We start from the raw sequence: 24602 nt of genomic DNA on the forward strand, positions 1-24602 counted from the left end.
GTGAAATTTCACATTTTGTTAAAAGGGGCACATTGAAATTTTGAAAAAATGGTTAAATTTTGAAATTGTGCTCGATTTTGCCCTAATGGGTTGGAAAGCCATTACTTCAGAGAGTTCAGAACTGTTTAGTTTATATTCAGAATTTATTTGAGATCGGAGTAATTTGACTTTTCAAATAGTGAAATTTCACATTTTGTTAAAAGGGGCACATTGAAATTTTGAAAAAATGGTTAAATTTTGAAATTGTGCTCGATCTTGCCCTAATGGTTTGGAAAGCCATCACTTCAGAGAGTTCAGAACTGTTTAGTTTATATTCAGAATTTATTTCAGATCGGAGTAATTTGACTTTTCAAATAGTGAAATTTCACATTTTGTTACAAGGGGCACATTGAAATTTGGAAAAAATGGTTGAATTTTGGAATTGTGCTCGATCTAGTCCTAATGGGTTGGAAAGCCATTACATCAGAGAGTTCAGAACTGTTTAGTTTATATTCAGAATTTATTTCAGATCGGAGTAATTTGACTTTTCAAATAGTGAAATTTCACATTTTGTTAAAAGGGGCACATTGAAATTTTTAAAAAATGGTTAAATTTTGAAATTGTGCTCGATCTAGTCCTAATGGAGAGGAAAGCCATCACTTCAGAGAATTCAAAACTGTTTAGTTTATCTTCAGAATTTATTTCAGATCGGAGATATATAATTTTCCATATAGTGAAATTTCACATTTTTTTTAAAAGGCGCCCATGGAAATTTGGAAAAAATGGTTAAATTTTGGAATTGTGCTCGATCTAGTCCTAATGAGTTGGAAAGCCATTGCGTCAGAGAGTTCAGAACTGTCAACCGTATATTCAGAATTTATTTCAGATCGGAGATATATAATTTTCCATATAGTGAAATTTCACATTTTTTTAAAAGGGGCACATGGAAATTTGGAAAAAATGGTTAAATTTTGGAATTGTGCTCGATCTAGTTCTAATGGGTTGGAAAGCCATTGCTTCAGAGAGTTCAGAACTGTATATCTTATATTCAGAATTTATTTCAGATCGGAGTAATTTGTCTTTTCATATAGTGAAGTTTCACATTTTGTTAAAAGGGGCACATTGAAATTTTGAAAAAATGGTTAAATTTTGAAATTGTGCTCGATCTTGCCCTAATGAGTTGGAAACCCATCACTTCAGAGAGTTCAGAACTGTTTAGTTTATATTCAGAATTTATTTCAGGTCGGAGTAATTTGTCTTTTCATATAGTGAAGTTTCACATTTTGTTAAAAGGGGCACATTGAAATTTTGAAAAAATGGTTAAATTTTGAAATTGTGCTCGATCTTGCCCTAATGAGTTGGAAACCCATCACTTCAGAGAGTTCAGAACTGTTTAGTTTATATTCAGAATTTATTTCAGATCGGAGTAATTTGACTTTTCAAATAGTGAAATTTCACATTTTGTTAAAAGGGGCACATTGAAATTTTGAAAAAATGGTTAAATTTTGAAATTGTGCTCGATTTTGGCCTAATGGGTTGGAAAGCCATCACTTCAGAGAGTTCAGAACTGTTTAGTTTGTATTCAGAATTTATTTCAGATCGGAGTAATTTGACTTTTCAAATAGTGAAATTTCACATTTTGTTACAAGGGGCACATTGAAATTTGGAAAAAATGGTTGAATTTTGGAATTGTGCTCGATCTAGTCCTAATGGGTTGGAAAGCCATTACTTCAGAGAGTTCAGAACTGTTTAGTTTATATTCAGAATTTATTTCAGATCGGAGTAAATTGACTTTTCAAATAGTGAAATTTCACATTTTGTTAAAAGGGGCACATTGAAATTTTTAAAAAATGGTTAAATTTTGAAATTGTGCTCGATCTAGTCCTAATGGAGTGGAAAGCCATCACTTCAGAGAATTCAGAACTGTTTAGTTTATCTTCAGAATTTATTTCAGATCGGAGATATACAATTTTCCATATAGTGAAATTTCAAATTTTTTTTAAAAGGCGCCCTGGAAATTTGGAAAAAATTGTTAAATTTTGGAATTGTGCTCGATCTAGTCCTAATGAGTTGGAAAGCCATTGCGTCAGAGAGTTCAGAACTGTCAACCGTATATTCAGAATTTATTTCAGATCGGAGATATATAATTTTCCATATAGCGAAATTTCACATTTTTTTAAAAGGGGCACATGGAAATTTGGAAAAAATGGTTAAATTTTGGAATTGTGCTCGATCTAGTCCTAATGGGTTGGAAAGCCATTGCTTCAGAGAGTTCAGAACTGTATAGCTTATATTCAGAATTTATTTCAGATCGGAGTAATTTGTCTTTTCATATAGTGAAGTTTCACATTTTGTTATTGACATTGAAATTTTGAAAAAATGGTTAAATTTTGAAATTGTGCTCGATATAGTCCTAATGGATTGGAAAGCCATTGCTTCAGAGAATTCAGAACTGTTCACCGTATATTCAGAATTTATTTCAGATCGGAGATATATAATTTTCCATATAGTGAAATTTCACATTTTTTTTAAAAGGGGCACATGGAAATTTGGAAAAAATGGTTAAATTTTGGAATTGTGCTCGATCTAGTCCTAATGGGTTGGAAAGCCATTACTTCAGAGAGTTCAGAACTGTATAGTCTATATTCAGAATTTATTTCAGATGGGAGATATATAATTTTCCATATAGTGAAATTTCACATTTTGTTAAAAGGGGCACATTGAAATTTTGAAAAAATGGTTAAATTTTGAAATTGTGCTCGATCTTGCCCTAATGGATTGGAAAGCCATTGCTTCAGAGAGTTCAGAACTGTTCACCGTATATTCAGAATTTATTTCAGATCGGAGATATATAATTTTCCATATAGTGAAATTTCACATTTTGTTAAAAGGGGCACATTGAAATTTTAAAAAAATGGTTAAATTTTGAAATTGTGCTCGATCTTGCCCTAATGGGTTGGAAAGCCATCACTTCAGAGAGTTCAGAACTGTTTAGTTTATATTCAGAATTTATTTCAGATCGGAGTAATTTGACTTTTCAAATAGTGAAATTTCACATTTTGTTCCAAGGGGCACATTGAAATTTGGAAAAAATGGTTGAATTTTGGAATTGTGCTCGATCTAGTCCTAATGGGTTGGAAAGCCATTACTTCAGAGAGTTCAGAACTGTTTAGTTTATATTCCGGATTTATTTCAGATCGGAGTAATTTGACTTTTCAAATAGTGAAGTTTCACATTTTGTTAAAAGGGGCACATTGAAATTTTGAAAAAATTGTTAAATTTTGAAATTGTGCTCGATCTAGTCCTAATGGGTTGGAAAGCCATTACTTCAGAGAGTTCAGAACTGTATAGTCTATATTCAGAATTTATTTCAGATCGGAGATATATAATTTTCCATATAGTGAAATTTCACATTTTGTTAAAAGGGGCACATTGAAATTTTGAAAAAATGGTTAAATTTTGAAATTGTGCTCGATCTTGCCCTAATGGATTGGAAAGCCATTGCTTCAGAGAGTTCAGAACTGTTCACCGTATATTCAGAATTTATTTCAGATCGGAGATATATAATTTTCCATATAGTGAAATTTCACTTTTTTTTTAAAAGTCAAATTACTTCGATCTGAAATAAATTCTGAATATAAACTAAACAGTTCTGAACTCTCTGAAGTGATGGCTTTCCAACTCATTAGGGCAAGATCGAGCACAATTTCAAAATTTAACAATTTTTTCAAAATTTCAATGTGCCCCTTTTAACAAAATGTGAAACTTCACTATTTGAAAAGTCAAATTACTCCGATCTGAAATAAATCCGGAATATAAACTAAACAGTTCTGAACTCTCTGAAGTAATGGCTTTCCAACCCATTAGGACTAGATCGAGCACAATTCCAAAATTCAACCATTTTTTCCAAATTTCAATGTGCCCCTTGTAACAAAATGTGAAATTTCACTATTTGAAAAGTCAAATTACTCCGATCTGAAATAAATTCTGAATATAAACTAAACAGTTCTGAACTCTCTGAAGTGATGGCTTTCCAACCCATTAGGGCAAGATCGAGCACAATTTCAAAATTTAACCATTTTTTCAAAATTTCAATGTGCCCCTTTTAACAAAATGTGAAATTTCACTATTTGAAAAGTAAAATTACTCCGATCTGAAATAAATTCTGAATATAAACTAAACAGTTCTGAACTCTCTGAAGTGATGGCTTTCCAACCCATTAGGGCAAGATCGAGCACAATTTCAAAATTTAACCATTTTTTCAAAATTTCAATGTGCCCCTTTTAACAAAATGTGAAATTTCACTATTTGAAAAGTCAAATTACTCCGACCTGAAATAAATTCTGAATATAAACTAAACAGTTCTGAACTCTCTGAAGTGATGGCTTTCCACTCCATTAGGGCAAGATCGAGCACAATTTCAAAATTTAACCATTTTTTCAAAATTTCAATGTGCCCCTTTTAACAAAATGTGAAATTTCACTATATGGAAAATTATATATCTCCGATCTGAAATAAATTCTGAATATAAACTAAACAGTTCTGAACTCTCTGAAGTGATGGCTTTCCACTCCATTAGGGCAAGATCGAGCACAATTTTAAAATTTAACCATTTTTTCAAAATTTCAATGTGCCCCTTTTAACAAAATGTGAAATTTCACTAAGGAGTGAGATCGAAAAATTCTTAACACACGTTTTTCATTACATTTTTTAACCCAAGTATTATTTGAATTTTTTTTTGATCAAGTTACCTTTGAAAAACATGTCAGTTATTATGTGTAATGTCAATTATATTAATTTTTTTGTTAATCTGATTAAAATGAGTGACCAGAAAAAAGTGCGTACTGAAATTATTAAATATTTTCAACAAAACCCAACTTGGTCTTACAAAAAGTTGGCCAAGCATACAAAGGTCTGCCGTCAAACTGTTTCCAATGTTATTAAACAGTACCGGGAGAACTTGTCAGTTGATAGAAAACCTGGTTCAGGTAGAAGGAATGGTCCACATGATGTTTCTAAAGCCAAAAAAATAGAACGCATTTTCAAAAGAGCTCCCAACACATCCGGTAGGAAAGCAGCCCGGTTAGCTCAGTGCTCGGACTATTTGGTACGAAAAGTTAAAGCTAATGCAGGTTTAAAAACATACAAGGCTCAAAAAGTTCCTGACAGGAACGCTACTAAAAATTTAGAGGCCAAAAACAGAGCACGGAAATTGAAGTCAAGTTTTATAAAAAAATATTCTTGCTGCATAATGGATGACGAAACGTATGTTCTGGCAGATTTTTCGCAACTTCCAGGTCAAAAATTTTATGTTGCTGATGCTCGAGGGAATGTTGAAGAAAAGTTTAGGACCCAAAAGCAGACAAAATTTCCCAGAAAGTTCTTGGTATGGCAAGCAATATGCAGTTGCGGCAAAAGAAGCCACTCATTTGTTACAACGGGCTCTATAAATACCGAAATTTACATCAAGGAATGTTTACAAAAAAGGCTGCTTCCATTCATAAGACTTCATAATGTGTCCACTTATTTTTGGCCTGACTTGGCATCCTGTCACTATGGCAAACAAGCCCTTGAGTGGTACAAGAACAATAATGTGGTATTTGTACCAAGAGAGGCAAATCCTCCAAACTGCCCGGAGCTAAGGCCAGTGGAGAGATATTGGGCTCTTGTTAAAAGAGAATTGAAGAGTACAAAAAAGGTGTCCAAAAGTGTGGTAGATTTTAAACGGAGATGGACTACATGTTCGAGCAAAGTGACAGAAAGCACTATAAAAACGTTAATGGAAGGGTTTCCGAAAAAGGTTCAAAATTTCATCACTAGTGATTAAAACTATAAAAATAATTTTTTTTGTAAATTGTAATAATAATTTCAATCAAATAAAAAAAAAATTAAAGCTGTAAGTTTAGTGGTTTCTTTTTTATAAACATATATGTATGTTAAGAATTTTTCGATCTCACTCCTTATTTGAAAAGTCAAATTACTCCGATCTGAAAAAAATTCTGAATATAAACTAAACAGTTCTGAACTCTCTGAAGTGATGGGTTTCCAACTCATTAGGGCAAGATCGAGCACAATTTCAAAATTTAACCATTTTTTCAAAATTTCAATGTGCCCCTTTTAACAAAATGTGAAACTTCACTATATGAAAAGACAAATTACTCCGATCTGAAATAAATTCTGAATATAAGATATACAGTTCTGAACTCTCTGAAGCAATGGCTTTCCAACCCATTAGGACTAGATCGAGCACAATTCCAAAATTTAACCATTTTTTCCAAATTTCCATGTGCCCCTTTTAAAAAAATGTGAAATTTCACTATATGGAAAATTATATATCTCCGATCTGAAATAAATTCTGAATATACGGTTGACAGTTCTGAACTCTCTGACGCAATGGCTTTCCAACTCATTAGGACTAGATCGAGCACAATTCCAAAATTTAACCATTTTTTCCAAATATCCATGGGCGCCTTTTAAAAAAAATGTGAAATTTCACTATATGGAAAATTATATATCTCCGATCTGAAATAAATTCTGAAGATAAACTAAACAGTTTTGAATTCTCTGAAGTGATGGCTTTCCACTCCATTAGGACTAGATCGAGCACAATTTCAAAATTTAACCATTTTTTAAAAATTTCAATGTGCCCCTTTTAACAAAATGTGAAATTTCACTATTTGAAAAGTCAAATTACTCCGATCTGAAATAAATTCTGAATATAAACTAAACAGTTCTGAACTCTCTGAAGTAATGGCTTTCCAACCCATTAGGACTAGATCGAGCACAATTCCAAAATTCAACCATTTTTTCCAAATTTCAATGTGCCCCTTGTAACAAAATGTGAAATTTCACTATTTGAAAAGTCAAATTACTCCGATCTGAAATAAATTCTGAATATAAACTAAACAGTTCTGAACTCTCTGAAGTGATGGCTTTCCAAACCATTAGGGCAAGATCGAGCACAATTTCAAAATTTAACCATTTTTTTAAAATTTCAATGTGCCCCTTTTAACAAAATGTGAAATTTCACTATTTGAAAAGTCAAATTACTCCGATCTCAAATAAATTCTGAATATAAACTAAACAGTTCTGAACTCTCTGAAGTAATGGCTTTCCAACCCATTAGGGCAAAATCGAGCACAATTTCAAAATTTAACCATTTTTTCAAAATTTCAATGTGCCCCTTTTAACAAAATGTGAAATTTCACTATTTGAAAAGTCAAATTACTCCGATCTGAAAAAAATTCTTAATATAAACTAAACAGTTCTGAACTCTCTGGAGTGATGGCTTTCCAACCCATTAGGGCAAGATCGAGCAAAATTTCAAAATTTAACCATTTTTTCAAAATTTCAATGTGCCCCTTTTAACAAAATGTGAAATTTCACTATATGGAAAATTATATATCTCCGATCTGAAATAAATTCTGAATATAGACTATACAGTTCTGAACTCTCTGAAGTAATGGCTTTCCAACCCATTAGGACTAGATCGAGCACAATTCCAAAATTTAACCATTTTTTCCAAATTTCCATGTGCCCCTTTTAAAAAAAATGTGAAATTTCACTATATGGAAAATTATATATCTCCGATCTGAAATAAATTCTGAATATACGGTGAACAGTTCTGAACTCTCTGAAGTAATGGCTTTCCAATCCATTAGGACTAGATCGAGCACAATTTCAAAATTTAACCATTTTTTCAAAATTTCAATGTGCCCCTTTTAACAAAATGTGAAATTTCACTATTTGAAAAGTCAAATTACTCCGATCTGAAATAAATTCTGAATATAAACTAAACAGTTCTGAACTCTCTGAAGTGATGGCTTTCCACTCCATTAGGGCAAGATCGAGCACAATTTCAAAATTTAACCATTTTTTCAAAATTTCAATGTGCCCCTTTTAACAAAATGTGAAATTTGAAAAGTCAAATTACTCCGATCTGAAATAAATTCTGAATATAAACTAAACAGTTCTGAACTCTCTGAAGTGATGGCTTTCCAACCCATTAGGGCAAGATCGAGCACAATTTCAAAATTTAACCATTTTTTCAAAATTTCAATGTGCCCCTTTTAACAAAATGTGAAATTTCACTATATGGAAAATTATATATCTCCGATCTGAAATAAATTCTGAAGATAAGCTAAACAGTTCTGAATTCTCTGAAGTGATGGCTTTCCACTCCATTAGGACTAGATCGAGCACAATTTCAAAATTTAACCATTTTTTCAAAATTTCAATGTGCCCCTTTTAACAAAATGTGAAATTTCACTATTTTAAAAGTGTAATTACTCCGATCTGAAATAAATTCTAAATATATGCTAAACAGTTCTGAACTCTCTGAAGTAATGGCATTCCACCGTATTAGGGCAAGATCGAGCACAATTCCAAAATTTAACCATTTTTTCCAAATTTACATCTGCCCTTTTAACAAAATGTGAAATTTCACTATTTTTAAATTAATATGAAAAAAATTCTGAATGTAAACTGTACATTTCTGAAATCAAGCCTTTCCACCCTATTATGACTAGTTTTACCAAAATTTAGAATTTTTTAATTTTTTTTCATGTCCATGTGTCTCTCATGTATCTGGTATAAAAATACGCTAAAAGCAAAGAAATCAACGATAGTTCATAAATAAATATTTAATTTTTTTTTATCTAATTTTTAAAAAAATTGTGATTATATATTTAAACTGAATGATCGGTAAAACCATTTTATTTTGATTTTATATCATAAAATGTTAAATGAGCTGAAAATAATGCAGCTCTGTTAACCTAACAGTCTTTGAGTACGAAGTATGTTAGTTTACACATTAACATAGGTAATGTTAAAAAACGGAGCTAACTGACGGAGCTAACTTCACACACATAGGTATACCTTCGGATAAGAATGTGTCTGAAACCGAACACGAAACTCTATAATTTAGTATAAAATGTCAGAATTTTTCACTTGTTGTTGAATAAAAACTGCAATATTTTTGAAGGATCAGATTGGACCAGCCGTTTAGAAATGTCAGATTTATTTCCAAAAAATTTTGATTCTGCTCCACTATGCATTGTTTGTTCAACAGATTTAGCTTTCTTACAATTAAAATTTATTCAGTTTAGATAAACTCTTCTCTTGAATTTTTTTTATTTGACATTTTTATCAGATAGAAAAAGTCAGTTGATTAAAATTGCACAAAATTTAAAAAGATGGTTTCATGAAACACGTCGCGTAAATTTGCACAAATAGGAAACTAGCATTTAAATGAGTACTAGGGTATTCATTCGACTAACGATCGTTCGATTAATCGAATAATTTCTTACGAATAATTATTCGAATAATTTAAAAATGGCCATTTTCGAATAACGAATAATTCGAACAATTTTATGTAGAATAATCGAATAAAACGAATAAAAGTTCATATATATTTATATTTATTAAATTGCTTAAAATTTTTCATAATTTCACAAAAATTGTATTGTTTCTGAAATTCGACAAATAACTAAAGACAAAGAGATTTTCTATCACTGTAGATGAATATTCCGATAGCTCCTTCTATAAAAATATAAATGAACTTACAATTCTAAAAACAAATCTTTAAAAATTTTTAATTTAGGACTTGAACCAATGAAAATAAATGGTACGGAAGTTCGTCTTATACATGTTTTGAACATCACACAGTGGTATGAGAATTAAAAAAGAGGGAAATAAATCTGTAACTTCTAAACCAATACGCCGATTTGAATGAAATTTCACATGCGCAAAGAGGAAGTGTGGTCGAGTTTAAGTTTTGACCCCACCAGGAGCGGGACCAGGGGTTCCCAAAGTAGGGCACTCGGGTATGTTCAATTTTTAAAATGATCGGCGTAAGGGTTTAGAAGTTACAGATTTATTTCCTTCTTTTTTTATTCTCATACCACTGTGCATCGTTGAACATCTTTGTCTAACATGGTAATAAACTTTTTGTGTATTTGTAAATGCGTGTATCAATCATGCACTGACTTCAAATTAGCCACAAATTAGCCAAGATTCGGCAACGTTGATAGAACTTGATGTATAATATAAATCATGTTATAAATAATTTAGAAATAGTATTAAAAATTCTTAAGAAGGCAAGCTAAATAATATATATTTATTCTTTAAAATCTTTTTTATTTAAGACCCAACTTTAATGGTTTTAGAATATAGAAATTCATAGACTTTTTCAAAAATATTCAGGGATTAATGTTGTATTATTTAACTGAAGTACATATGTATTTGGTTTAAAAAGTGTTTTTTTTTTTTTTGCAAACAATTACCAAGTTTAATATAACAATTTCAGACACCGATTTTATAACAAAATAATCTCTAATTAGCAATAGTGAAATTTTTATGTTATTTTCATAATGCTTCAAAATAAGACAATCAATCAATTTTAAATTTATACTGTTAAAAACACAATTTAAGCCTATTGTAGTGATGATTAATTAGTTTCGAAATGATAAAATTTACAAAACAAGAATCAAATCATATCACTTGTCAAACAAAATTTACTATAAAAACTATATTCTACGTTAGAAAAGGTATCAGTTGAGTTTTCAATTCTTAGCAAACATAAACATCATGAACTTCAACAAATATTTCGCTTTCTTGGCCATTTTGGTTTTGTGCATTTTGGGTCAACAAGCTACCGAAGCCCATCATCATTTCGGTAAAATCGGACATGAATTGGTAATGATATTAAAATAAATTTTATTATTTAAATAATTAATTTTTATTATTATATATTTTGTTACAGGACAAGGGTGCCAAAAAGGTTGAAAAAGTAGCTTCCAGTGTCAATAAAGTGAAATCTGTGATTGCTAATGGTAAAACTGTGATTGAGGCTGGTGCTGCTGTTGCCGGTGTTGTGGCAGCTGCTTAATTTTAATTCCAAAGATGTATATTTCCCATAGTTTTTAGTACAAATAATTGATTATTTTAATAAAAGTAATTTAATTATTATTTCAATTAGAAATTTTAAGAATTATTTTTAACACTAGAAGATCGCTTTCTGGCTTGTGGGGAATACAATGCCAAACATACATATTGGGGTGCGCGATTGGTGTATCCAAGAGGTAGATAGCTGTACAATGCTCTAGTTCATTGGTAGGCAAATAGAGGCATTTAATTTGTGTAAATGTATGGATAAAAAATAAAATATCCGCAACAACATCAAGCAACTGATTGAACTATTTGTATTTTTACGCTCTATTACGCTCTATTGTTTACATTCGGGTTGTGTATGTGTAAATTTACGAAAATCTTCGTAACCTGAACAATATGAACGCCTACCAATGCTCTAGTTGATCGCAAAAATTGCTTAGATTTCGTGTCTCATGGACACCCAACTTATTGGCCAACTGATCCTGGAAAAATTGCTGATCTGATAGACTTAATCACATTCGAAATACAATATTCACAGAAATGTCTTATGATCTATATTCTGACCATTCTCCTGTAGTAGTTACTTATTTAAAACAAATTGGTTATAAAATGGGAAACATATCAGCAGTTATATCCACATAAATCCTAATTTACAGTCTGAGTAAAATTTTGATAAAAAACTTCATGTCATTGATAATTTCGGCACTGGAACACACTAAGTACAAAAACCCTAATACGCTTATTTCAAATTCGGATATTGAAAGACTTCTATTCGAAAAGAAAAGACTCAGAAGAGAATGTCAACAGCAGCACGAAAACTGAAAAGAACCCTTCATTTAGAAGAGGATCGTATAAACGAAAAATATATTAAAAGTTTGACGAGTACAAAATACACATATTTCTCTCTTTGGAAGGCAACGAGGAACATTAATTCACCGGTACACAGTGGGGCAGGATCAAAATTTTTTGGAAATAAATCTGGCACGGACGTAGCCAAGGAATATTCAAGTTTAACTTATTAAAATGGCCACTACAAATGATCCAGGGGCGGCGCTATGGGGGCTAAAATTAGGGTATCTTCGACATGAAAAAATTTTAAACACGTGCAATTTTTTCGTTTCCAATCCGATTTCAAAGATTTTTATATTTTTGGAAAGCGCTTGTCTAGGTCTTGAACATGCTTGCGTGTGCTATTTATCTCTTATAATTTCCGAGTTATAGGCATTTCAAAATTGAAACTTTAAAATTTGGCCATACCTAGGTTCGCTTCTTTAAAAATATAGGTCGGAGTTTTGGACCTAATGGACTCAAGTTTTTTGTTTTTGTTAGACAACTAAATTATTAATAACATACAAAAGATTTCAGAGCAATATCAAGTATGGATCCAAAAATAAACGATTTTCAATTTAAGTATTCAAAAAATAGTATTTTTTTATTAAAAATAAACTTTCTTTAAGAATATATAACAATTTTATATTTTCCTGTAAGGTATTTTTACGAAGAATATTTTGGTGTAAAAAACATGTAAAATTTTTTGAGTATGTCACCCCTACGCCTTTCGGAATGTGACCTATATTTTATAGAAATTTCACTTTTTTGTCACATGTTCTAAAATCGCAAAGCTGGGATCAAAAAACGGGAAGCAGTTTTATAAACCTTGGTGTGTTCCCTATTTATACTCAAAGTATTTTCCCAGCCCAGAAGGAAATGTGGACCCCATGGGCAAAATTGTCAAAATGTAATTTTTGGGATTTTTGCTCCAATTTTGAAGAACTGAGGGATTCACTTTGACATTTTTTTTACATTTTGTTATTTCGAATTACAAGTTTAAAAAACGTTGAAATATTTGTATCAAAATTTCAATAAAATTGCAGATATTAGGAACAATTTGATGCACATTTATTCCGAGTTATATTTTTTTGTTTAGATAAGTTAATTTTTGGTCTGACAAAAAAAATTCAAGTCAATATCTCAATTAGATTCAAAAATATGCCACTTTAAAACTCCGTTTTTCACTTTAAATTTATACAAATTTTTTAGTATGAAAAAGTAAATTATTTTGTATATTTGAAATCGGATAGGAAATAAAAAAATTGCACGTGTTTAAAAATGTTTCATGTCAAAGGTACCCTACTTTGAGCCACCATAGTGCCGCCCCTGGATCATTTGTAGGGGCCATTTTAATAAGTTAAACTCGAATACTCCTTGGCTACGTCCAAGTCAATGTTTATTTCCAAAAAAATTTGAGTGGGGCAGAATCAAATGCGGTAGAGACACAAATCGCTTTAAGAAATGATGACGGTACCTGAGCACGAAGTGCCATAGGAAAAGCCACACAAGCAAATAATTTCGAGCTCGAAGAATTGCCAGTTTAATAACGAAGGAAATAAATCTGTAACTTCTAAATGGTTAGGCCGGTTTGAATAAAATGCGCAAAGAGGAAGTGTTGTTTACATATAGAATTTGGACTTCATGGTCCCACCACCTCGGGTAAGTTTAATTTTTAAAATTATACTATGTTTTCGTTTGCGTTCTGATTTCCAAAAAAATACATATATAGAATCGCATTGTCGAACACTACAAAAACCCTTGTCGTCCTGTATAAGACCGAGAAGACAGAGAATCTAAAATTCTTAGAACAATGACGGGAGCACCATGGTATAAAAGAAATGAAAACATCCACAGGGATTTGTAGGTGCCATTAGTGAAGGACGAGTTCAAGAAAGTCCGTGAAAAATATATTGTAAAATTGCAAAACCATCCTAACACGCTCGCAAGGCTACTTGTGCTGAGTAAAACCCGATCAAGCTTCCGCAGAGCAGATCTACCACCCCGCTAAAATGAATGCCATTTGTGCATAAAGGCTCTCTTGTTAGAGAGCAACTAGTTTTAATTTTAGTTATACAATGAGTTAATTTAAGAATTTTGGCATCGATTTGATAGTGCATATTTTTGTATATTATGTTCTTTACAGTTTATTTTAACATACTTAGCTTTTTATAGCATATTTCAGCACATTTTTTTTTATTATTATTGAGTTTTCTTATAGTAAAAAAAACTGAATTTACCATCTCAAAACTGACATTTTTAAAATCTTTACAAATATTTGATTTCCTGTAGAAGGATATTTCCAAGTTAATCAATTCAAGGCACGGTGGATTATATAAGCGGAATGCATCTCATAATTGATTTTTGCAAATGATTGAAATTAACCATAAAACAAGTTCTATCGTAAAGTTAAGATGTCAAGCAATAATTATTTGCAGAAATTATAGTTATTATGTCAACAGAAGTATTCGAAAATGGCGACAGAACACTCTACTTTCGACTTTAAAGAATTGGAGAGTTAAAATTATACCATATATGATTGTAATACCTTGTTGGAAAGGGTATCTTGTCCAGATTCTATCTTTGTAATGAGTTTTGTATATATTGTTAGCAGATTTGAAATTTATTCATTTAAAATATATAATACTAGCATGCAACCCGCTACTTCGTTAGCGAAAAAATGTGGAAATAACAAAACAACTACGTAAATTATTTTAAAATGTTTATTATAGAAATTTTAATTATTGCGTAAAGTAAATACACCTTACAATTGTTTGTAGTCCATGATATTTTGAAGTATTAAAGCATCTCAAAACTGCTTGCGTAATTGAAAATTCATAATAATAATTGCAAATATTAATAGTAGATAGATAAAGATATACTAATTTAATAATGTGTGTGATGTTAAATTTCGAAATTTATAACCCTAGACACAAACCAGTTGAGTTAACAGAGTTATGTTTAAAAGTTTACATGACACCGTTAAACATTGTAAATCAAGGAAAGTGTATTCAAAATGGAATAATAACCACACGGTTGAACCTAATGTACCACTAATGATTGAAACGGGAACTAATCTCCCGTTTTTTCCAAAAACTATAAATGTCAAACATAGTTTTATACTTTTGCGGAATTTTTAAAATTTAATTATTATGGATGGACGAATCTAAATTCATGGAAAACGGGAGATGATGGGCAGATGGAACTTGCTGGAATTAATAGCCAAGGTGTTTTTCTATCATAACCCATGGTCATAACCCTTAACAGTGCGAGTTTTGATAGAGAAATTAAAATTTTTCGGAAATGGGCGGATGAATGATGGGCGGATGAATCTTGCTGGAATATTTAGGTAGGGTGTTGGTCTATCATGGTCCGTGGTCATAACCTTTAACAGTGCGAGTTCTGCTAGAGAAATTTAAATTTTTCGAAAATTTAAATTTTTTTGAGGATGATTCTAAATTCTTTTATAACGGGAGAAGATGGGCAGAAGGAACTTGCTTGAATTTATAGCCAAGGTGTTTTTCTATCATAACCCATGGTCATAACCCTTAACAGTGCAAGTTTTGGGAGGAAGAATTTAAATTTTTTGGAAATGGTAGAAGATGGGCGGATGAATCTTGCTGGAATATTTAGGTAGGGTGTTGGTTTATCATGGTCCGTGGCATAACCGTTAACAGTGCGAGTTCTGATAAAGAAATTTAAATTTTTCGAAAATTTAAATTTTGTTTGAGGATGAATCTAAATTTCTTGGAAATGGGAGAAGATGGTCTATCATGGTCCGTGGTCATAACCTTTAACAGTGCGAGTTCTGATAGAGAAATTTAAATGTTTCGAAAATTTAAATTTTTTGGAGGATGAATCTAAAATCCTGTATAACGGGAGAAGATGGGAAAATTAAATTTTTCGAAAATTAAAATGTTTTTGGAGGATGAATCTAAATTTCTTGGAAATGGGAGAAGATAGGTGGAATGAACTTGCTGGAATTTATAGATAAACTGTCCCACTATGATAATCTGTGGTCATAATATTTAACAGAGCGAGTTTTGATAATAATTTTTTAATTTTGACCAAAATCAAAATTTAATATACTTGGGAGGCTGAATCCGAATTCTAGGAAAACGGGAAAAGATGGGCGGATGGAACATGATGGAATTTATAGATAGGCTGTTAGTCTATCATCGTCCATGGTCATAACCTTTAACAGTGCGAGTTCAGAGAAATTAAATTTTTACGAAAATTTAATTTGGAGAATGAATCTAAATTTCTTGGAAATGGGAGAAGATTGGCAGATGAATCTTGCTGGAATAGTTAGATAGGGTGTTGGTCTATCATGGTCCGTGGTCATAATCTATACCAGTGCGAGTTCTGATAAAGAAATTTAATTTTTTCTAAAATTTAAATTTTTTGTTTTGTAGTTTTTTATCAAATAAAACTATAACATTTCAAATAGCATTAAACCAACTATATTTACAACACTGTTATTAATATTTTCCCTCATAAATTCCCATATACATTTCATATAACTGTATGTTGAATAAATTTTAAATTTATTGAATAAGGTGAAAATAATAATTTTTATAAAAAAGGTTAAGGTTTGTGTCTGTACTATTGGAATTTTCAACACCATTAGAATTCAACTAATGGTGAATAGGGTGAAAAACTATATATTTTAAAATAAAATTAGTATTCTAAACATGAAAATAAACATTCTGGTGTAGGCTAAGGGTTTAGACTACTGAACTGTAGCCGAACTACATCGGTTCGAATCTCAGTGGAGGCAAAACAATTTTATTGAAAAAAAAAATAAAACTACTTGAATAGAATAGTAGAAATGAATTTCAAAAAAGTACCAATATAAGTGTACTGAAATTTGGCCCTTTTTACCCATTTGTATTTGACTTCCGAATAGCATGTTGTGGATTCTTTTTTGTGTGGTTGGAAGAATATTTTATCTTTTTTTTATTTTTAAATTGAATAAATAATATCAAATCTCCGTTTTTATCCCGTTTTTTGTCCCCTTTTTGTCCCCCGTGAAGAAATAATTTTCAAAAAAGTACCTAGTAATACGTACTATTTGAAAATAATAGTTCATGGAATTGTTAGTGAGAAAATACATTTTGATAAAAAAGTACCAAAAAAGAAAACAATTTTGAGGCCTTAGGAATTCGAATTTCAAAAAAGTACCAAAAAGATTTCTAGTTTTTATTGATCTGAGCCAGATACATTCAATATAATATTTCTATGTTTATTTATGTAGGAGATATACATGTTAACAGAGGGTTCTACGGGGACTATTTTTACCCCATATGGCCACTTGAATTTTGAATTTCAAAAAAGTACCAAACACCTGTCGGCTCTTTTTTTGATTACAGGCGGACGCATTTAAAATATTATTTCTAAGTTTATTTGTTTTGGAGATATAGAGGTACAGGTTTTACCCGTTTTTGCCCCATTTGTCCCCCTTAACGACCGAATTTCAAAAAATCCCTTCTTAGTGGATCTACATATTGTAAAAGGAACCCATTACCCGAATTTCAAGTTTCTAGCTTTAGCGGTTTGGGCTGTGCGATGATGAATGAATCAGTCAGTCAGTCAGTCAGTCACGTTACTCTTTTATATATATAGATTTTTGGCTTACCTACGCAACTTTGACTAGGATTTTAACTATTGGCGCCGATCTAGTTTTAATATAGAATTAAAGCTTAACTTATTATCCAAAATATATGTCAACATTAGCTGCCTTTTGGTGCCTATTAACAAATGGCATGCAAAAATGTTGAGCATCTCAGAAATTAAAAAAAAAATATTAACTTTTTTAGAATTTAGTTGCTTTTCATTGCTTATTTTGCTATGATAGCTTACTCAAATTCATAACTACAATTTTTGATTTACAAGATAAATTTTTTCGAACTTTTTTCAAAAAAGTTTAAAACTTTTGCAAATATAAACCGATTTTAATATGTAAAGACTCATGTTTGTCTATATAAAATTATCTTTAAAACACCATGCAAAAAAAAAAGTTTTCATAGAAAAAAATTCAAATAACTATTCTTGAATTTTAAAAATTACGAAAAAAAATAAAAAATACGAAACTTTTTATATAAACTTACATTATTTCATAAAATATGCAGACATTTATGAAAGACTAATTCGATGCCTCTCCATAATTGTTTAAAATTTTAATATCGGTCTAAAAATAAGTGAGTTGGAAGTACTATAGACTATCACTTTTATAAAAAAAACTCCAAAAAAATCATAAAATGTATTTTTAACCGTTCATAACTTTTTTTTAATAATTCGAAAATCCATATTAAAGCATATAGTCCCACCTACTCAACAAGAATAAAATCTTAAAAAAATCCTCATCCATTCAAAAGTTACAGATTTTTGATCCGAAAATTACCAAAATTTTCCACTTTGCAAGGTTTTGGTTAGAATTTTAAAGAATTTTTTTTAAGAATCACAAACTGCGAATCCTTCAAACACTTAGAGTCTTGGCGGGAATCGAACCTGCTTCCCACAAACTCATAGCGTAGTTTAATATCATCAGCCCCTTTTTAGCTAAATATTTAACATTATTATATCCAAAAAAGATGGGGGTTATATTTATTTTGTCATTTCGTATGTAACAAATCAAAATATTTGCCGCAGACTCACCTTAGTATAAGACAATCTAGCTATGTCCGTCCGTCTGTCTGTTTAAAACACAATAGTGCTCAAACGAATGGAGCTAGCTGTTTGAAATTTTCCACAAATATTCTCTGTTAATAAAGGTTGTTTTGTGAGGATCGCTCAATAATTGACCCTATATCAGATAAATATTTTATTGTCACATTCTGATGGTTCCTTGTTTTTTCCTTTAAACTCCTTAGTGCACTTTCTAATTTCAAAATGATTTTTATGAAAAATGTTAGTAGTATTTAAAATTGTTTTATTATACATTTTAATATATTTTTCAATTAATCTTTTTATGAATTACAATTTAAGCAGCAGCCACAGCGCCTGCAATAGCGGAACCAGCCTCAATGACGGTCTTAGCTTTGCTAACATCGGAAGCTACTTTGGCAACTTTTTTGACACCCTTGTCCTGTAACAAAACATAAAAAATATAAATTAATAATACACTAACTTAATATTTATTCTAAATATGTGTTACCAATTCATGTCCGATTCTTCCAAAACCATGATGATGATGAGCTTCGGTAGCTTGTTGACCCAAAATGCACAAGACCAAAATGGCCAAGAAAGCAAAATATTTGTTGAAGTTCATGGTGTTTATGTTTGCTAAGAATTGAAGACTCAACTGATACTATTTCTGTGGTAAATGACAGTTTATATACAAAATTTTATAATTAGTAGTGCAATTTGTTTTGAGTAGCTGTGTTATCAATTCGATAATAATTAATCAATTATAAAGTGAAACGACTATTTTCACTTAAAGGCTTAAATATTCATTAACTTCTTATTTTGTTTTTAAAATATTATTTTAAACTGCATTTCTGCATTTGGAGTAAAATACTTCAAAGTTTATTGCCTTTAATATTGATCTTGAATATTAAGGAATCTTAAGGTTCATTTACATTGTTCAACTATTTGGGAATATTCTCAACAAATGTTTATTTGGTTTAAATTCATATTCGGCAAAAACGGAAAGGTTAGCTACTGATTGAAGTAGTATCAAGGACTTTATGGTACTTTTCGCTCTAAAGATACTCACAAAGGGATACTTAAATACTCTTTTTTGGTTACACCTAATAAAACCATATCCAGTATAAAATAATATTGAAACAATCAAAACTATTAGGTGTTAAACACTAATTACTTTTTAAGCCTTTAAGTGAAAGTATTTATTTATTAAATTTATTGCATAATTGATTAATTACTTTCTTTCTTTTGAATTGATAACACGACAATTCAAATTAAATTGCGCAACTTGTTATAAAATTCAGTATATAAATTGAAGTTTACCAAAGAAAAGATATCAGTTGAGTCTTCAAATCTTTACTAGCAACTACACCATGAACTTCAACAAGTATTTCGCATTCTTGGCCATCTTGGTCTTGTGCATTCTGGGTCAACAAGCTACCGAAGCTCATCATCATCATGGTTTTGGAAGAATTGGACATGAATTGGTACGAATAATTAATTGTTTAACTAGATATTTGAATAGTATAATCCCTAATTTGTACTCATGTTTTTATGTTTTCTTACAGGACAAGGGTGTCAAGAAAGTTGCCAAAGTAGCTTCCGATGTTAGCAAAGCTAAGACTGTCATTGAGGCTGGTTCCGCTATTGCAGGTGCTGTGGCTGCTGCTTAAATTTGATGGCCAAAATGGATATTTTTTTCTGTTTTACGTATATTCTAAGTAGTAGTTGAAATAATTAATTAATTAAATAAAAATAAATATATTATTAATTCATTGGAAAACATAATTGTGTTTGACATTTTTAATTTAAAACCAAACCTATAGATATATTTAGTTCCAAACAATTGCACTATAATGTCATATTAATGTCAATTGTTTTAATTAATCTAGTCCTTTGAAATGTAAAAAGAGGAAATATAGTTTCCTTTGCCCAATTATTTAAATTTATCAACGAATATTTAACAAATCTGTCAGAAAATTTTATATTTTAATCAAGATTTATGACCACATCGAAAACAGAATATATTATTTAAACTTAGTTTCATGAACTGTCACAGAATCCCTAAAAGGAGTAAATTTACCCTTCTAGAGCATGGTAACTCTTTCCGGTTTAGTGGTCACTTTTCTAACCACTTTTTCTGGAGTCTTTAAACAATTTTTAGTGACATCTATTGACATTTTGCTAAATAGTTACACTTTTTTTAAGTCATCGTTTTATTTTTTTTGGCAAAACTTATTGTAAACCGCTGTTTTTCTAAGGAGTATTTCCCGCATTCAATAGAAAAAGGTCAGTATTTATTATTCATCAAATTCAGTGTTACTTTGTTATTTATTGTTTGATTGGTTGGCTTGTAATAAAAAGTTCTTTTTTGAAAATTTAAAAATTTAAGGAAATTGATTTTTTCTAGAAGATTTCAACCCAAATATAAAAATACCAGGGACCGTAACAGTTATAAGTGATATCAAAAAAGTTATTTTATAACAGTTTTATTTTTTCCGTCAGCAAATAAAACTCATTTTATGTAAATTGACACCTAAAGCTTGACGCTGGTCAGATCATTACAATTTGTAAAGCCCCTTGCATGCAATTGAATAATTTTTCATTAAAATAAAATCAAGTGGGATTTTAATTTGTTATTGTTTGATTCCTATTATCAAATTGTTGTTGTTTTTTTCTTAAACAAATAAATTACTACAAACATTATATCAGATAGACTCAATAAAGAAAAAAAGTAGAAAATAAACGAAAAGAGTTTTATTTTCTGATGGGAAAAATAAAACTCCTCAAATGACTTTTATTTTATGACGGAAAAAATAAAGGACCTCAAATTATTTTTTTTTTGATTACGGCTTTTACGTTGAAAAATAACTGTTAACTGTGGAGTTAAGTTATTTTTTAAATATCACCATAGATTCTGAAAGAACTCGTCAATACGACCTATAACAGTATAGGTCTCCGTTGACTCAAACATAGAGATTTTTTGATTTAAAAATTTCTGATAACCGTTATTTGCGTTCCCTAAAAATACCAAAAAATCAATTTGTAAAAAATTTCGAAAAAGTACCTTTTGTTCATATATAATGTAAGTAATAGAGTGGTTAGATTACCAAGCACTGTGACTGAAATAGGTTTTATATAATGTGTTACTCAAAATAATATTACATATGTTGTTTTGTAAGGATATTTTGTTCGAAGTTATACCTTCGGATGGGAATGTGTCTGCAGTCTTGAACCCGACATAGAAGAGAATTATTAGGAGCAAGTCGCTCTATTCAAAATATGAAGGAGATTTTGATTCGGATGATGATATGCCTCTATAAAATTTGGCTAATACTTCTGTTAGTGACTTAAACTGCTGTGGTTGAATCAAAATGGTGAAAAAATTGACGATTGGAAGAGCCAGTTGATTATACATAAGTTGGGGTTATACTAGTGTTGCCAGTTTTATTTTTGCAAAAAGCGGGACAGTTTTAAAAATAGAAAAATAGATACCATACAAAAAATAAAAAAAATATATTGGAAAATATTGCGAGCCAAAATAACTGCACATCTTTTGAGGCCAAGAACGAATCATGCCAATATCGGATACTCTGGTCCAAAGTGAAGCGTATTGCTGAGAAAACGTTCTGCTTCAATCAAAACAAATAGAAGTCGGGCGGGGCAATGTTTGGACTATAAAGCGGATGAGGAAAAACTTCCCAACCACTTTATTTTAAGGGGTTTTTAACAGGTACTGCAGCATTTCCGACATAAAAAATCGTGTTTCAACGTGTTTCAGCTTCAATTCGTATTTCCCTGCTTTTGGATGAGTCCTGCTTCCTGCAAACGTTTTTAAATTGCTGACTGAGTAGCTCACAATGGTTTCGTAGCTCTTGTTGAGTTTGACAACTATCTTCATTGAGTAACGCCTCCAATTCTTGGGTATTTCAGTCACGGACAACCAGCCAGAAGATGGACATAATGATTTTTCATTATTCTGAGTAGATTGATCATTACTCTTTTCTAAATAAATATTTGCTCACAGGAAATACATACATATAAGTTCCATTTAATTGTTTGATTTTTTTTATACATTTTCAACATAATGATGTTCTTTAAAACTAGATATGAAATAAGTAGTTATTAGTTTTGGAAAATCCAAAAAAGCATGAAACATTTAAAGTGTAATGAGATACTAAGAAGTTTAGAGGAAAAAAATTATTTTCTTTTGATCACATGATATTGAAGCAAAATATTGTCCTTGAACAAAAGCTATCTCAACAAAAGTACCTTCCGTTTTCTCAATTACAAATCAGTGTATGGCTAATACTGATCAAACATGATTTATTAATATTCACAGAAAAAACTATTTTTTAAACCGTTACAATTCAAATATTTGTCACATATTGAACTAGTTTCAATTATTTCATAATTAAATCAAGTATTCATTTGCTCAAAAACAAAATTTCTTGATATTTTCTATTGAATTTTGAGTTTTGAATTTGATTATTTTGACAATTGAATATACAATTTTCGTTATTGGTTGAATTTCAAATACAAAAATTATTGAATAGATAATTTTCGTAATTGAAAACACATTTTTGTTATTTTTTGTGTTTCGGTTACGAAAATTATCTATTTAATAATTTTTATATTTGAAATTCAACCACTAACGAAAATTGTATATTCAATTGTCAAAATAATCAAATTCAAAACCCAAAATTCAATAGAAAATATCAAGAAATTTTGTTTTTGAGCAAATGAATACTTGATTCAATTATGAAATAATTGAAACCAGTTACGAATCTGTTTTGGATTTTATCATCAATAAAAAACCTATTGTTTTGCTACGACCAATTATGGGACTTATTATTGCTGAATATTGCATTTGTGTATCATGGATTTGTATGGAGGCTGGGAGAAATCAAGGAACGATTCTTACAAGAGCTTCTACAAGTATTTCGGTATTGACAATGACATACTGTTGTAATTTTCAAAACAAAATCTAGAGCGTGTTTTTATATTGACTTTATATTGCTTTTCTAATTTTTTAAAAATTGTGGTTTCTTTTAAATGTAGCTTTTTGTAATGATTCAATAAGGATAAAGCTATTTCTAACTAATGAAAAAATTAACAAAAAAAAAAAATACATTCAATTATATTTTTTTAAATTATAGGTCTTATCAGCTACTGACCCAAATTTTTAAATTTGAATTGCAATTGATATTTTTGATGATCTGAAGAACATCAGATAATTTTAAATTTATTGCTTTAATATTTGGTTGGAATATTTCTATAAAAATTTGAAAAAAGTATTAATTGCATTTTAAGCCTTTAAGTGAAAATAGTGATACGTAACACTTGATGTTTGATTAATTACTTTGCAATTGATAAAAAAAATAGAATAAAAAACAACAATACAATGGTAAACTGCGTTTTAAATATATTCTATATAAACTTCGTCATATTTAGAAGAAAGTATCAGTTTAGTTTTCAATTCTTTACGAGCAACAACACCATGAACTTCAACAAATATTTTGCTTTCTTGGCCATTTTGGTCTTGTGCATTTTGGGTCAACAAGCTACCGAAGCTCATCATCATCATGGTTTTGGAAGAATTGGTCATGAATTGGTAACACATATTTAGAATAAATATTAAGTTAGTGTATGTATTATTAATTTATATTTTTTATGTTTTGTTACAGGACAAAGGTGTGAAAAAAGTTGCCAAAGTAGCTTCCGATGTTAGTAAAGCTAAAACTGTGATTGAGGCTGGTTCTGCTATTGCCGGTGCTGTCGCAGCTGCCTAATTTTAGGAGACTAAATGGAATATTTCTTTTTGATTTGATGTATAGAAAAACTAATAAAATAAAAAACTAAATGCAATTAGATATTGCATAGAAAAAATTATGTTTCATATTTTTAATTAACAACAATTTTGAAAGATCGAAATAGACACTTTGTGCAGGAATGTCGAATCTTTTTAAGCTAACATATATTCAAAATAGATCTCTGCTAAATTATTAGTCAATTGATCGTATTAAAATATTTAAGGCCTTATTTATAATCAATTTTTAAAATTATTACAGGTTTATAAAATTAATTTTGTATGGTAATTTTGATTTATAAACCTTTTATAAAATTAAAAATTGATTATGAATAAGGGGGTTAAAGTACTAAGTATCTATAGAATAATACGGTAGTGAAGGTTTAAATATAACCACGCAAAAATAAATTAAATTGCAGTACAAAATTGTTTTCTAATTCACTTCATAAAG

At 30.2% G+C, this 24602-nt stretch overlaps 1 protein-coding gene and 2 long non-coding RNA genes across 3 annotated transcripts in view; all 3 read left to right on the plus strand.

Moving 5' to 3' along the window:
- LOC135956062 (uncharacterized) overlaps positions 1–24234 on the plus strand; it is a 49406-nt gene extending 25172 nt beyond the window's left edge. The window contains exon 2 of the long non-coding RNA XR_010576338.1: positions 24030–24234. This is a non-coding gene — a long non-coding RNA (uncharacterized LOC135956062). The remainder of the gene's footprint in view (positions 1–24029) is intronic.
- Positions 10567–10867, plus strand: LOC135964134 (uncharacterized). The gene is made up of 2 exons (XM_065516216.1): positions 10567–10674; positions 10742–10867. Exons 1-2 carry the CDS (start codon positions 10567–10569, stop codon positions 10865–10867), a joined length of 234 nt encoding a protein of 77 aa, XP_065372288.1.
- On the plus strand, positions 19684–20130 carry LOC135956009 (uncharacterized). Its single transcript, XR_010576331.1, has 2 exons — positions 19684–19829; positions 19911–20130. It is a non-coding gene; the product is annotated as an uncharacterized LOC135956009 (long non-coding RNA).
- Positions 24235–24602: the final 368 nt, after the last annotated feature.

The sequence above is a fragment of the Calliphora vicina genome, chromosome 1, assembly GCF_958450345.1.
Source record: "Calliphora vicina chromosome 1, idCalVici1.1, whole genome shotgun sequence".
In the NCBI taxonomy this organism is placed as follows: Eukaryota; Metazoa; Arthropoda; class Insecta; order Diptera; family Calliphoridae; genus Calliphora; species Calliphora vicina.

Coding starts and splice junctions, on each gene's coding strand:
- LOC135964134 (XM_065516216.1), top strand. CDS start 10,567: ATGAACTTCAACAAATATTTCGCTTTCTTGGCCATTTTGGTTTTGTGC. Junction 10,675..10,741: donor GTAAAATCGGACATGAATTG/GTAATGATATTA, acceptor ATTTTGTTACAG/GACAAGGGTGCCAAAAAGGT.